The sequence below is a fragment of the Rutidosis leptorrhynchoides genome, chromosome 10 (genome assembly GCF_046630445.1).
Source record: "Rutidosis leptorrhynchoides isolate AG116_Rl617_1_P2 chromosome 10, CSIRO_AGI_Rlap_v1, whole genome shotgun sequence".
Lineage (NCBI taxonomy): Eukaryota > Viridiplantae > Streptophyta > Magnoliopsida > Asterales > Asteraceae > Rutidosis > Rutidosis leptorrhynchoides.
In genome coordinates this window covers 11,242,986-11,256,802 of record NC_092342.1, presented here as the reverse complement: position 1 = coordinate 11,256,802, position 13,817 = coordinate 11,242,986, and the positions used below count along the sequence as shown (strand labels likewise).

The following is a 13,817-nucleotide window of genomic DNA, read 5'->3' as shown; positions in this document are numbered from 1 at the left end:
AAATATAAAAACACCAGGGGTCAAAGTAAAATAACCGGAAACCGTAAGGGCTATATTTGATTTAACCTTATTCTAAACCGAATACAATATTAAACCCGAATTATACAATAATATTTTTTGTACCCACTTTGCCCTCGCCGTCCACATTTATATATCCTGTTCCTAAAATCCCCAAATTCTTCTCTCTGCACGAACCCTAGCTGCCGCAAATCATCAATTACAACGTTACAGATCCAATTATTGAGTAAATATATCGATTCTTCAATCTTCAAAGATACATACAGAATATGGATGATACTTGCGCTGTGTGTGCCGATACCCTAGAATGGGTAGCGTACGGATCTTGCGGACATAAAGACGTTTGTTCAACCTGCGTTGCTCGTCTTCGATTCATCTGCAGTGATCGCCGTTGTTGCATCTGTAAAACTGAGTCTACAATCACCTTCGTTACAAAGGTTTTAAATTTGTGTATGTTTATGTATGTATATATATGTATACTTACATGCATCTGTATATATAGTTTACTGATTGAGTAATCAATGTTAAGTTCGGTAAAATTTTGTTAATTTACAGGCGTTAGGTGACTACACTAAGTCGATTAGTGATTTTACGGTGTTTCCTAGTGAAGGTAAAGAAGGACGATCTGGACCGTATTGGTATCATGAAGATACACAGTGTTATTTTGATGATCTTGATCAGTATAAGATGATTAAGGCTATGTGTAGGCTGTCATGTAGTGTTTGTGATAAGGCTGAGGAGGATGCTGGTGGTAATGGTTCTAAAAGAAAAGCTAGGTTTCGTGACATTCATCAGCTTAAGGGGCATTTGTTTCATCAGCATAAGGTGTTTATGTGTAGCTTGTGCCTTGAAGGAAGAAAGGTAGATTACTCATCTTTTGTTTTATTTTGTTTTTCTGACATTGTTTACTTATCAATCACATTGTTATTGCATGCTCTTACAATTGTATTGAAAGAACAATAGTGTCCTAATCATAATCATAATACAAGTAAAAAGAGTTCATTAATGTAGTTAATTATTATGTAAGCTATGGAATAGAAGCTGTAAATGGGCTGTCCACTATAAAAGTAAAGACCTACTATAGGGCACCTGATTGATGATTTAATTTTTCGTTTCCCATATAAAAGGATGGTCTATATGTGAGGATCCATGATGCACGATTACTCAAATTTTAATTTAGAAAAATTGAGAACTTGGGGGATATGTTTTATGTTAGATTGATGTATAGTATTACTCGTAAACCCATTGGAATTGTGAAAATTGGACATAAGATGCATGTGAAATGTGGGTACGTGGGGGAGATGAATCATTTATGGTATAAATTGAGAAATATGATGATCCATATTTTACTTTATTTGTTGTTGCCGTTAACTTAAAATCAGACATGTTTGGAAGTTTTCATGTCTTTTAATGATAGACAGACAAAGAGGAGTGTAATTAACTAAAGTAAAGCTAATTAAAGATAGATTACTTCAAATAGAAAAAGAGAATATAGTATTGTTTAGATCGTTAAGCATCTAGCTTTTGAATAGTTAGATTAAGTATTGGATCAGATTTAGTCCACCTAGAAAACACAATCCGGAACAATCACCTGGTCAAGAGTATGCAATCTAGGTATCCTTGTAATTTAAAATATCCTAACTGTGACTATGTGATCAATGAAACCCCAAATTAAATAATGTCCTTATTTTCATTAAAGTCATTAACTATTCAAGATATCTCAAATTATGGGCTAATATCCTTTATTAGATAAGATCACGCTTATATGTGATCTGGCCGACACGGGATTCGCGACGTGACTTGATGAAAAACATAAGATCACGCTCATATTTGTTGGATCGCAGCACAATTGCTGAACTTTAATGAGATCACGCTCATGTACTTTATTTATCTACTACATTATCTGGGAAGTAGTCTATATGCGTATCGGATCTGCATTTTTAGATAATGACTAGTACGATTGAGTGGGATAAAAAAAGTGAATATATAATATTGCACGATAGAGTAACGAATGTGATGTACTAGATTAGGAAACTCTGTTTGTATGATAAGATTTGAAGAAATGATCATTTTCTGCTTATCAAGAAAAACATGTCATGTTACTACTTGATGGTTACATGGATTAATAGTTTCTTGATGAGCAAAAAATAAAGCTTGTCAAGAGTCTATAGTACTTCATGCATTTCTTATTTCACAATTCTTTATTTGTTGAATTATCACTCAGCTTATTGGAGTTTATGAGATTATCATAGTTGTCTGACTCGATTTCATTGTCTACATTTGGAACACATTAGGTATTTATATGTGAACAAAAGCTTTATAACAAAGCACAATTAAAGCAGCATATAAACACAGGCGACTCAGAAGTTGATGGAACTGAAAGTGAAAGAGGTGGCTTCCAGGGGCATCCTCTATGTGAATTTTGTAGGTCACCTTTTTATGGTGATAATGAGCTTTATACGCATATGGAGACTGAACATTATCATTGTTTTATATGCAAAAGGTAAAACATCTGTTTTATTTATAAAAGCATCTTAATCTTATTATGTGCACAGCTAACACAAGTTGTTTAACTTGTCAACTTTTGAATATATGCAGACAAAATCCTGGTAAATATGAGTATTACAAGAATTATGATGACTTGGAGGCAAGTTGTTTTTTTTTTCTTTTCCAAATCGCCTATTACACAAGTCAATATATCAAATTATCGTTTGGTCGATTATTTTATTTTGTGTTTTTGTTTTGTTTAATTAATCAAGTTACGATTGCAGATTCATTTTCGCCAAGAACATTTTTTGTGTGAAGATGAGACTTGTCTTTCTAAGAAGTTTATCGTGTTCGTTTCTGAAGCTGAAATGAAGGTAACTTTTATTACCAACAACACATGCTTGTCCTACCCAAAAAAGGGGAAAACAGCATTTGAGGGATTTATTTTGAACTCACGTTTTGATCTTTAATTTTCAGAGGCACAATGCTCAAGAGCACGGGGGTCATATGTCACGATCTAGGCGTAATGCTGCTCTGCAGGTTGAATTTTTTAATTTCTATTCATATTTGTAGAAGACAATCAAATTGAAAAATAGCCTTTTGGGTATTGTGCGGTTTGGGTGACAAATGAACGTCTTGGGCTGAATAGTGTCATTTCTCAATATGGGTCGTTGGATTGGGTTGATCCAAAAACATATTTATCCGCTTCAGACTTATAATTATTAGCATGTCAATCTATGAAAGGTTATAGAAACACAACTATACATAAAATATGATTATAAAAGCACATCTAGATATATTGCCTCCCGTTAATTATTAATCTGTTTTCCTTTGTATGGATGCCTAGTTACCAACCAGCTTCACATATCGACGCAGCAACGAACAAGGTAACAGACGTGGTAGGCGAAATACATTTCAACGTGATCTTTCTGAATCCGAACTATCTCGAGCTATCGAAGCCAGCCTTGAAACACCACCTACTATAAATATTGGATATCCAGAAGCATCATCATCTTCAACCGTTTCTGATCATCATACTGATATAAATGGTGCCATTCCATTAATTCAACCATTTGAAGCGCTAGCCACTGACTCAGATCCCCCTTCAAGGTATCTTATGGCTGTTTCACATAGACCCAGAAACACACCACTCGAGGAATCCGCCTTCCCACCTCTCTCTGCGGTCCCTACTGCGAGCCCTGGTGTGGGCCCTAGTGCTAAACCTGACGGTTTACCGAGAAACACAATGGCAGATAATCTTCGTCAACACAACAAAAAGAAAGTCAATGTTCTCAATAATGCTCAGGCATGGCCTGCTGCAGTTCGTTTCAGTAACAATGAACCTGCAAACACTGGATCATTGCCTTTATCTGCTCAAAGGAAGCCGACAATCATTCCGGCCCAAGCCCAAGACGAAGCCCAAGACCAAGCCCAAGTCTTGCCTTCTGCTTCATCATCAAGTTCTAGCAGTTGGAAGACCACGAGCAGCAGAATCAGTCATTCGACATCAGCTCCAAATTTAGTTGATACCGGTTCAGTATCTGATTTTCCTCCAGTTTCAACGTTACAGAAACGGGCTGTAAATGGGCCGTCTACAAAAAGTGCAAATGGGCCGTCTACAAAAAGTGTGGAGGAAGTATATGCTGAAACAAACAGGTCTATGGTAGAAAAGATCCGCGCGGGTTTGGATAACGATCAGGATAAATATACTGCTTTTAAAGATGTATCCACGGAATATCGTCAAGGTGTTATCGATGCGGAAACGTTTCTCGTGCACGTGGACCAATTTGGATTGTCTCATCTTGTTCCTGATTTGGCCCGGCTTTTACCTGATCCTGATAAAAAGGAAGAGCTTATCGCAATCTACAATGCTAATCGAGCTATGAGTAGCTCGAAAGTTAATGATCGGAAGAAAAAAGGGAAATCCGTTAGTGAGAACCATTCGACAAACAAGTTAACCGATAGCATTTTAAGCACGGTTCGGGAGCTGCAATCGAAATACAGGCCGACAGATGAGGAAGTGGAGACGTTGTCAAAGGATGGTTATCGGGTGGCTAATAAAGGTAAATCAAAAGTTGAGGTTGATGATCGAACATCACCTGGCGGTAATCTTGTCATAAAGCCGCCAAAGAGTGAAAATGATAGTGGAGATGGAAATGGGAAAAGTAAGCAACAGCCACGTAAGAAAACGTCTAAGTTTTTGAGGGCTCGTCTCGGTAATGGGTCCATACTCGATCTTACGAATTCTAACGGTGGCTCTGATTCTACAGTTGAGGAGACATCGAATGGGAACAAAGACTCGGACCCCAATGAAGGTCTACCTGTGCGAGGTGTGTGGCGTAATGGGGGAGGTCATAAGCTAATTGGGAAAGACCCGAAAAGACCCTAGTGATTGATAGGGTATCTTTATATATTAAAGTGTCATGGCATCAATGTTTTTTTGGTTGGGATATAGATAGGTTATGTAAGTTGCTGTTTAAAATGAGCTGACAACTGTTGATAGACACAAGCTTGTTTTCACTTTGTATCTGAAGTTGGTTTTGTATGTTACCGGATAGGAGTTGCAAAGTTTTTGGTGTATGGTAAAATCGAACGTGACAATAAATTACTATGTGTTTTGTTGTATGGTTTCGTTTCTTATGTTCGTGTTTAGGTGTTTTGGTCTATTAGGTTCTCTCTCTTGTTGTTATGCGTTTGTTTAGGCAAGTTGGTTCTGTCGGAGCTTGTTGCCTTGTTTTGAGTTTTACGTACTAACAAATTTTTTTAGTTTGGTTTGGTTTGTTCGGGTTCTCTTGTTTCGTTTGTTTGGTCTGTCTTGTTTTTGTGCTGCTTCAACCTTATATGCTTCAAAATCCTTCATTACCGAATCGAAGAAACCAAAGGAAGGACATGCAACCTCTTTTCCGACAGTGCCCCCTCGCTAGACGACCAACTGTAGTGTTGTATCTGCCTCTATGGAACTTGCAATATTTGATATTCCAAATATGATGTTCTAGGGAAAATATTCCATCAAAAAATGCATAATACCTTTGGTGAATTTACGTCATTTTTTTTTTTTTTTTTACTTATAAAATACCCATCACATACATAAAAGTTTTCGACAGGCAACATGTAGCAAGTTTTATTTAAAATAAACTCCGGAATTACCATCTTAGAGCAGGTCCTTGTTGTTTCACCATACCATTCGCCATGGATCGCCATAGCCATGGTGCCATAGGGACAAGTTCACCATGGAGATCACCATGGGGGTGTTTATGGATTTGGCGAATGATCCTTATTTGCTTTATGGCATGCCTTATTTGCCGCATAAGATTTCACTCAATGTTATCCATGACCAGAAGTATCCACCCAGGTAGCCTTTCGCTTAGTGCGGGGGCAGCGGGGATGAGGGTTTTACCGGCCATGCCCTCGGATTGGTCCGGGTTTCCTCCAGGGCAGTAGTTTGGGGCGGGTTATGCAACTACGGGAGATGAACGCGTGGGTGGTTAAGTCTCTCAAACTGATGTTCAATATATATATATATACACACACACACACTAGTGAAATGACCCGTGGAACCACGGGTTTGTTTAAACGAAACAGTTTAATGATATGTTTAGGTATTAAGTGAACGTAAATGCTAAAGTTATTTAGTTTAATGACCCGTGAAAATACAAAGCCCGACTAAGAAACTCGTCAGCTGAAAATTTCATCAAACACCTAAAATGATATTAAACAATCAACATCCAATCATAAGAGATAATATTGATTGTTATTTTATTTTAAAAGTTTAAATTAATATATAAATTTAGAATTTTTTTCTTTCTGCCAAGCTTTTATACTTTCTCGTACTCAATTCAAAATAATTAATTAATATAATTCAAAATTATTTTATTTTAATAATTAAAATAATTATTAATAAGATTTAATAATAATAATAATAATTAATTAATAAGATTTAATAATAATAATTAATTAATAAGATTTAATTTTAATTCAAAATTATTTAAATTAATGACATCACCCACCATGCTTAGATTTTTTTCTTTTTATTTTTGATTTTTTCTTAATAAAGGAATTAGCCTAATAATGACATCATCATTTTAGGATTTTATTATTAATTAATATAATTCAAAATTATTTAATTTTAATAATTAAAATAATTATTAATAAGATTTAATAATAATAATTAATTAATAAGATTTAATAATAATAATTAATTAATAAGATTTAATTTTAATTCAAAATTATTTAAATTAATGACATCACCCACCATGCTTAGATTTTTTTCTTTTTATTTTTGATTTTTTCTTAATAATGAAATTAGCCTAATATTGACATCATCATTTTAGGATTTTAATAGAAACTATATATATATATATATATATATATATATATATATATATATATATATATATATATATATATATATATATATATATATATATATATATATCTACACGTTGACTTTAAATAATACTATCAAAACTATAATATAAATTTTTTTAATTTGAAATTGTATTTTAATAAATTATATCATTATATATTTTTTTTTGTTATAATATAAAGTTATATTATATCATATTATATAATTATATAGTGACAAAATTAACATGGATCTAAATTTATAAATAATTATATAGTGAAAACATTAACATGGATCTAAATTTATAAATAAAGGGTTATCTTTTGAAACTTAACGTAAATATTGTATAATTTTATATGTGTAGGCATATTTATTTAAAAAGATTCGCTAGAGAGAGTTAGCAAAAGTGCAAAACATGTTTATAATAGAGTAATTGAATTTATGATTTGAAGAAAATTATCTACTTATTGTGTTAGCAAAACGAATAATCATATAGAAGTATTTGATAAAAATTGTATTAGCCGCGTTTTAACGGAGAGAATGAATTAAAAAACTATGTTTTGAGTTTGACGATGCAATAACTAATACATATACGTATTCCTCACCATTGACTTTACCTCATTTAGTTATTAGTTCACGACACTAAAATTTAGATGAAATACGGAGTATCTTACAAAAAGTACGTGGGTTAGACCGTTAGAGTGATCAATTAATAAATAAAGTATCTTTGTTAATTTAAAAATTAGTTTATGTGAGGCTAAATGGATATAAATGGAGTAATAAATTATATAGTGCAAGTGTATTATGCATGCCATGTGTATACACCATATCACTCTATTTACTTTTTTACATAAGTTTGGAATCACCCACGTAAGACTAAACCAACCACGCATTTATCTTCCGTAGTTATATAACCCGCCCCCAACTAATGCCCTGGAGGAAACCCGAACCAATCTGAGGGCTTGGCCGGTAAAACCCCCTCCCCCTGCCCCCGCACTAAGCGAAAGGTGACTCGAGTGGATACTTTAGGTCAGAGATAACATTGAGTGCAATGTTGCAGCCCATCGGAGTTTAACTCCTGACCTCTCGCTAAGAGAGACAGACCACTAGCAGGCTTCAATGTCCATATCACTTTATTCTCTCATGCCGTATTAAAAGTACGGAGAAAAAAAATCAAATTAACCACATCGTAATCATATTGACGGTTAAAACTGAATTGAAGTAATTTTATCGATTTATCGAACATATAACCATGAGCTTGATCACATATTTAGATTATCCGAAGCTTACGGTTTGATTACAAAAATGAAGAATACAACACAACAACAAAACCCAATCTCAAAAGATGGGTCATTGGAGGTAAGATTAGACAATGCTTCAATACTAGAATAAAGAGAATTCATCTTTATCCCGAGTGAAACACCCCAATAATAAAAAAAATCCGATCTCTCGATGTTCTACAAAAATAAAGAATATTTGCATTAATTCAATCGTATCACACCGTCCACTATAATTTAAATAAATAATCATTAATTTAAATCAGTAGCAATCGCACTATGTATGTATGTATGTATCAAGGTTGGAGAATTCGGATCTCGTGGAGATCTCGTTTGGACCTTTTTAGGGAGATCTCGGCATCTCGGAATAATCTCGAGGAGATCTCGGACGTTAACTTACGTTGACTTTATAGTTTTTTAATAAAAATATACCTAAAAACATAAATATATGTATATTTATATACGTTTTTACGAGATTTTCCAAAAATATTCGAGAAATGAGCGAGAAAATCTTAGAAATTACGAATTTTACAAGAAAATCTTACAAATTAGCAAGAAAATCCGAGAAATAGTGTCTTTAACTAAGTTTGACCCGTTGACCGAGAAATCTCGGGAGATGAACATCTCGTCTCGGTTGCCTTCTAAAAACGAGATCTCGGGGGAGATTTCGGGGAGATCTCGGGAGATTTACAACACTGGTATGTATTAACCTGTATGCAATTGATTTGTTATTATAATTAAATTAACTATATTTAGAAGTAAACATTTTGTCATTCATGAAACTCAATCAATTGGGCGTGGCGACCTGTAAAAAATAATATAAGCATCTCATTATACTTATATTATTGTTGTTTTGTGTACATATATCGTTTCGTTAGTCATTATACTTACCGAGAGATTAAACCCAATTCATTTTCCTCCCGTCACATAGAATTTGACTGCACGATCCACGAGTTTGATACATCACGATTTCAAGTTTATCTCGATTCCGAGTTCAATACAATTATACAATTTAAATATTATTTAATGACCCGTGTGTAATGACGTTTTATATTATATGTATATTATAATTATAATTGACCGGCCTCTTTTGTATGAGTGTATTATACAAGTGTATAATATTATTTGACTTTTGTATATTTATCAAATATTTCTAAAATCACCCTTTCATATTTATCTAACATGCTACACAATCTTATACGAACCCCTCCCTTCTCCACTGCCTCCGCAACGCGATATGCAGAAAGCACCATTAGATGCAATTCAAGGGTAAAGGGTCACCTTGTGTGCAATGTTGCACACCAAGAGAGTCGAACTCCAGACCTCTCACTAAAAGAGACAGGTCACTACCACATGATCTACAACACAAAGTTATAGCTGAAGGAAAATCGTGTGCACTTTTAAATTTTATAAACGCAGCGGACAGATATAATAATAATCTTATATTATATACACAATTAAATAATCATTTATTTAATAATAAATTCACACAATTAAACCGTCTCATTGAGATCCAGTTACACCACTAATAATTATCAAAATATAAATTTCACAAAGTGAGTTAGTAATAAACCATTCAGGCTTGCCTGAGTGGCCACCGAGTTGCCCAATGAAGCACACCACCCGGGTTCAATTCATGGCTATGCCAAATTGTTCAAAAAGAGAGTGTGACTAGAGGGTGCGCATAATGCGCAATTCACCCGGTACCAGGTCTCGCGCTCGAGAGGCTTGATTACCCGAGTTTTACCTTCTATGGGGGAGCCAATGTGCTCGTTCATAGGAGGGTTTCCTTGCTTACAAAAAAAAAAGTGAGTTAGTAATATACCTTTGTGAATTGACGTCCACGAGTAGGTTGAAACAAACACCTTGTTGAAGAGAAACCTATGACTAAAGGATATGATCTCTCTTTAGATAGTCCACTACACTTTCAAACAACGTACACACCAAGCAAACCCCTTTTCAATTTATTAAAATTATTATATTAATAAAAAATATTAATTAATTAACAATTTTAATTTATTTCGTTACTTGAGTAATATATATACATCATATATATATTTCATTTGACGTCTAAGTGTATATATGTGTAACCCTGAAGGTTCAAATGAATTTGGTCATATAGTTATACGTTGTACCTTGAACATAAATCTTACAGACTCCCACTTGTGCACGACACAACACCAAATAACTATACAAACAATGGATAATGTCTAGCAACATGCCATGGTCCCCAAATTCACGTGAGAGGTAGTTTCTCTGAACTGCTTATAGTAACCCACCACCTGGGTACAAACCGAAACCCACCACCGGATCTGATATACATGTTTCCGATGTTCAATTTCCGATATATATATATATATATATATATATATATATATATATATATATATATATATATATATATATATATATATGTGTGTGTGTGTGTGTGTGTTTGTTTCTGATCTTTCAAGAAAACATATATATGAGAAAGTAGAATTGAAGAAACTCATTAATTAACTCATCATAAATGACAGAAAAGCATAGATATTTGAAATCTTTATTCCTAATTAGGAAGAAAAGACAAGTATGCATATGAAGTACCATAAGTTGAAACTGTGTTTTGATCTGGTATGAATTTTTAATTTGGGGAAGAACAAATAGATGAAGATGAAGAGAATATGTCAAATGACAAAAACACCCTCATGTGTGATCAAGCATATAATAGAAGAGTCGGGTCCGGTCCATGCTTGTCAACAATAGAAGGGGGATTTAAGGGTAATTTGAGTTTAACTCTCTGGTTCGGAGTACCGTGAATAACCCCTTGTGAGATGAAGATCTCGACAGGGGTGGTTAAACATTTGCCCACCATCGACGGGATAGCCAATTATTGATGGCTCAGGACGGGTTGTAGGATTTATGTTCATGGAATGTTACATGTAGATCAAGAGTAAGTCTAGTGACGCGCTGTGAGTCCGGTAGCGCGGGTAAAGGTTGCGCTAGAAGAGTAGTGCTGCTATGTTTTAATACTGAAAGTAGTATGTGTCTAAATCGTGATGAACGAACGATGATTTTGTTGTGATATAGCGCCTGCCGCGTCGCGTACTTCGAGATGTGGTGTAACCATTTTCGATTTGCACATACACTAAATTTGTTTAAAAATGGATTCTCGTATCAAAAGAGGCAACATAGTTGGTATTCGTTTAATGACAGGGTTAATTTTGTGAAGCAAGTGAAGGTTGGCGTTCGCTGTAACGACCCGACCAAAACTGTTATTGACGGCGCCGTTAACTTAGGTCCCGTTGCGTGGTCGTAGTCCCTATATGAGACTCGTTTGACCAAAATTATGTCGCATTCATTTGAAAGGTACAAGACTTGCAAGTTTAGTTTACAAAACCGTTCGACAACAAGTCTAAGTTTACAAAAGTCATAAAGTATAAATGAAATAACTTGCGACATAATATAAGTTGAAAAACACAGTTGCTATAAATAGCGTAAGTATGTAAACAAAAGTTTGAATCCAAAAGTGCTATCACTAGCGTATGTATGTGTGTATCTTGACTCCAAGCAAATAATCAGAGTGTATGCATGTATGCTTGACCCCAAGCAAGTATGAGTGTACGCGGAAGCATGTATCAAATAGCCAAGTATGAACCTGAGAAACATATAGAAAACTGTCAACGAAAAACGTTGGTGAAATCATAGATGTATTTGTAAACGTTGTTTTTGAACCACAAGATTTAGTATTCCCATAGTTGATTATCAAAATCGTTTGCATTCCAAAAGTATTGTTCGCGAGCACCCAATTATCAAGACTTAACGTTTCCTTCCATAGAACCCCATCACAATAGTGTTAGAACATACACTGTTTCTCGAAAATATATTTCATCCGTAGACGGTAGCGAACCGTCCGTAATGAGGGTTTGTCAAACCCGTATGGCCACACAATATAAGTTCTCGCTTACACCTTGCAAGTGTAACTAATGATAATCGAATTGAGGATTTTTGTTCTAACTCGCTGTGGAATGTTTGTTTTCCTTGTACTTGTGTTCAAAGTATAAAAGTAAGTAGTACAAAATGTAACAAAGTATATATTTCTCAGCCCACAATTTAAAAGTATAAAAAGTTGTTGAAAAGGTGGGACTATGATCTCACCTCGAGTGCACGAGTATAAATGTACTTCACAAAGTAAACGTGTGCATGAAAGTTGCTTAGCCTTGACCTAAACAAGTAAGTTATATCAATTAACCGGTTACGACACAAGGTCGGGCGAAATGTGTTCAATTAGTCCTATGGCTCGTTACGACTCGATTAAGTATAGCATGTGAATCACGTTGTCAAGTTTCATACAAGAAACAAGTATAAAAGCATGTTAGAATGATTGTATAAAAGTTTGGTTAAGTTTGACTAAAAGTCAAACTTGGTCAAAGTCAACAAAAAAGTCAACGCGTTCGGGTCGGGTCCCGAACTATTTTTCTATGCTAAATATTCATATACAAGTATATTAAAACAAGTTTCATGTGAATCGGAGGTCGATAGCTAGTCAAACATTTCGCGTGAAATGTGACAAAGTGAGCAGAATCTGGCCAGGCGATTCTGCGCGCCGCGCGGGGATGTGGCGCGCCGCGCCACTACCTGGGCAGAGAATTCTGGTCAGTTTTTCCAAGTGTGCACGAACCAAAACCTTTTCCAACCCAATTCTTGACCCGCAAACACTTATAATGCCTATCATATATCGTCGAAAAGGTATTTTGACGAGGAATACAACTAACCACATATCATCAATCAAAAACATCATTTACAATAACCGAAAACTCGTCAATTGATCAAGAAAGGTTTATTTTCAAAGTTTCAAGTTCGTAAAACGTATTTTATGATTCGGGAATCCAATTTACACATACGACATGCCGTTTTGAAGGTAATAACGCATACATTACAACTAAACACTAACAATTAACATTCCATGGCATTCAAGCATCCAAAAATTCATGTCAAGAACTATCAAACCCTAGTCAAACATCTCAAAATCAATAATCATGCTTTTGAAGTTTTCTTAATCAACCTACACATCAAATTGAAGCTAATGATGCTAGTAACACATTTAATACATGAACTTTAACAATTAAACAACATTTAATCATCCAAAATCAAAGATTAAGCACACCCATTTCAAAGTTCATACTAGTTACTCTAAATCAACAAATCGAGCAAACAAAACATATATTCATATTATACACGAGCCATAGACACTAACTAACACAATTTCAAGTCGAAAACACGAATTTAGAGAAATCTAGAGTTTTAGAAATGTTACCCAAACGAGATGAAGTTGGTATCAAATTGTAGAGGATGAAGAGAGGATTCCAAATATGTAATTTGTTTTGTTGCTAGCTCCCTAAACCGAATTTAGATGATGATTTTGTGTTTGAGGTTTTGAGAGAATAAAAATGGAAGTAATGAAATGGGGAGGTTGAAATGAATGGAGGAGGGTGAAGGTTGACTAGTTGACCTAGTCATCTCTTTGCCCTCTTGGCAAGTTTAGTCCCTCAAGTTTCAAAGCGGGTGCGGGAATTAACCAAACGAATATTTTTAAAACGCAAGTTAACGAGAGATGTTATAATTAAATGACGGAATTATTATGAACGTTAGTCAACGGAAACTACGAAGTTAAATAACGAAAGGTATTATTTAAAAGAAAAAGACGGTGTTAA

At 34.6% G+C, this 13,817-nt stretch overlaps 1 protein-coding gene across 2 annotated transcripts; it reads left to right on the top strand.

Annotated features, from left to right (window-relative positions):
* Positions 1 to 233: 233 nt before the first annotated feature.
* Positions 234 to 5,130, top strand: LOC139871625 (uncharacterized). Of its 2 annotated transcripts, none has more exons than XM_071859343.1 (7): positions 234 to 455; positions 574 to 879; positions 2,313 to 2,521; positions 2,617 to 2,665; positions 2,790 to 2,879; positions 2,983 to 3,045; positions 3,353 to 5,130. In XM_071859343.1, the coding sequence occupies exons 1-7, from the start codon at positions 288 to 290 to the stop codon at positions 4,892 to 4,894; spliced, it is 2,427 nt and encodes an 808-aa protein (XP_071715444.1). In that variant the 5' UTR covers positions 234 to 287; the 3' UTR covers positions 4,895 to 5,130. The 2 variants fall into 2 exon arrangements, with proteins under 2 accessions (XP_071715444.1, XP_071715445.1); XM_071859344.1 differs by having other exon boundaries at positions 411 to 468.
* The last annotated feature ends 8,687 nt before the right edge of the window (positions 5,131 to 13,817 follow it).

Excerpts from the sequence above, each read along its gene's own strand:
- LOC139871625 (XM_071859343.1), top strand. The coding sequence starts at position 288 with ATGGATGATACTTGCGCTGTGTGTGCCGATACCCTAGAATGGGTAGCG. Across the intron at positions 880-2,312 it reads TGTGCCTTGAAGGAAGAAAG|GTATTTATATGTGAACAAAA; the intron begins GTAGATTACTCA and ends GGAACACATTAG. Across the intron at positions 2,522-2,616 it reads CATTGTTTTATATGCAAAAG|ACAAAATCCTGGTAAATATG; the intron begins GTAAAACATCTG and ends GAATATATGCAG.